Raw genomic sequence first — 1,800 nt, 5'->3', positions numbered from 1 at the left:
TTTTTTTTTTTTTTTTTTTTTTTTTTTTTTTTTATGTGCTAAAACAATCGAATGTCGGCGCCTAATTTATGATCTTATTTGTAGGCAAATTATTACCGCATGAATGTTTATATACCTTACCTTCCACTTTTTGTTATAATCATTTCGGTACCAATTTGATGAAATTGTTTCCATAGATCATCATTTTGTAATGTAACCTCCACACCTGGTAACGTGACGCGGGGTGGCATTATAACATGACGTGGCATTGGTATAGGCAGCATGGGTGGAAAAGGGTCTGAAAAAGAAGAAAATATATACTCATATAAGTAAACCAATAATCAGGGGGCAAAAAAAAAAAAAGCGAAAATATGTGACACAGGTCATGACATTCAGTATGTCCATTACTTTCCTACGGAACTTGTAATTTTTGGTCTTGATTGCACTAAGCTTTGATGGTAAAGTTACGTGTGCCATGGGCCGCAATTCTAGGAAATTTGTATATTTCCCATGCCCTTACTTATGGTGAGTATGTATCAAGTTTGTGCTATTGTCTATATGCAGCATCTACAGGGGCTTGAGATAACCCATTTTTTATTTTAACGTTAATCGATTCAGATTTTCCAAATTGATTTAAGCTTGTCTGTTCCTTTGGGCCTTTACGACTTGTGCATATGTGCTTTTCGTTCAGTCTGCAGGTTGAATTTTTTTTTTTTTTTGAGATATTTTGATGAAGTTTAGTACAAAGACGTGTTTAGTCCAAGGACGAATACTATTGAAAATATATTCGAATCGGAATCCTAACCCACCTATAATGCTCTATTTTAAAAGATCCATAATCTGGAAAAATAATATTTTGATACAATAAATGAATGTGTAAAATTTGGGATCGGATGGAATTAAATTTTGAACCTTTAAACATTTTTACAAAATATTATGCGGAAAATAATATTGAGAGATTTTTTATATCAATGGATTGTATTTAAGAGGTAAGTAAAACTAAACAGAATATGGAATATGGAGTATGCGACTTCAATCTACAATATTCTGAAGGATACTTTTACATTGCAAGAATCGTGGGAAAAGTGAAAATTATTGAAATGTCTAAAGAGGTTCGCTATATTTTCCAATTACATTAGCGAAAGGGGTAAAAAGACTGCTCAAGCTTTCAGGGAGAAGGCTTGTAGTACCCAGTGTAGTGGCTCTGTCGAATGCGATAGTACTAGTCTACTCGATCGAAAGTCGTATCGGAAATCAGCGAACACCGACGCATAAGCAATCCTGACTTTACTTAGGAATCAAATATAGAGCAGAAAATAGTTGAAAATTAATTACGTAACGCCGAATACACACACACACACTCAAGCACATACACAAACACACACAAGCACACACACAATCAAAGAAATTTGAAGAACTTAATTGTCCGGCACGCGACAAAATCGAACCATTTTTGAAGCAACTCATCACTGGCCTTGCAAAGTGTGTAAAATATAAGAATGTCGTTCGATCCTACCCAACAGAAAGTTTAATTATTACAAATCCACGATCAAAGCCACGATTTGTGCTCCATTAGGTTGTGCCTTAAATATGATGCGATTGACACTGAAGTGCATGTTATACTCAACTGATCGATTCTAATTACTGCTGCCACCAATTAGCCAGATTGCAGCAAAGCGAGATAATCAATAGGAAGGGCATTGCCTGCCATCGTGACAACGTCTGATTGCACACTTATCCGATGACACGGTAAAAATCAAAAGACCTTGGGTAGGAAGTTTTATTGCGTGCCCATCATCCACATACCGCTTGTTTCGCTTT

The 1,800-nt window shown here is 35.7% G+C and overlaps 1 protein-coding gene across 1 annotated transcript in view; it reads right to left on the bottom strand.

Annotated features, from left to right (window-relative positions):
* The window catches only part of LOC119632289 (T-box transcription factor TBX6-like), a 19,242-nt gene that overhangs the window by 10,137 nt on the left and 7,305 nt on the right, over positions 1–1,800 (bottom strand). Inside the window, exon 2 of the mRNA XM_038025121.1 lies at positions 121–277. Coding sequence (XP_037881049.1) covers positions 121–277 — 157 coding nt within the window. The remainder of the gene's footprint in view (positions 1–120; positions 278–1,800) is intronic.

The sequence above is a fragment of the Glossina fuscipes genome, unplaced genomic scaffold (genome assembly GCF_014805625.2).
Source record: "Glossina fuscipes isolate IAEA_lab_2018 unplaced genomic scaffold, Yale_Gfus_2 1, whole genome shotgun sequence".
In the NCBI taxonomy this organism is placed as follows: Eukaryota; Metazoa; Arthropoda; class Insecta; order Diptera; family Glossinidae; genus Glossina; species Glossina fuscipes.
Note: the sequence above shows the minus strand (reverse complement) of the source record. Positions and strands in the feature narration are given on the sequence as shown.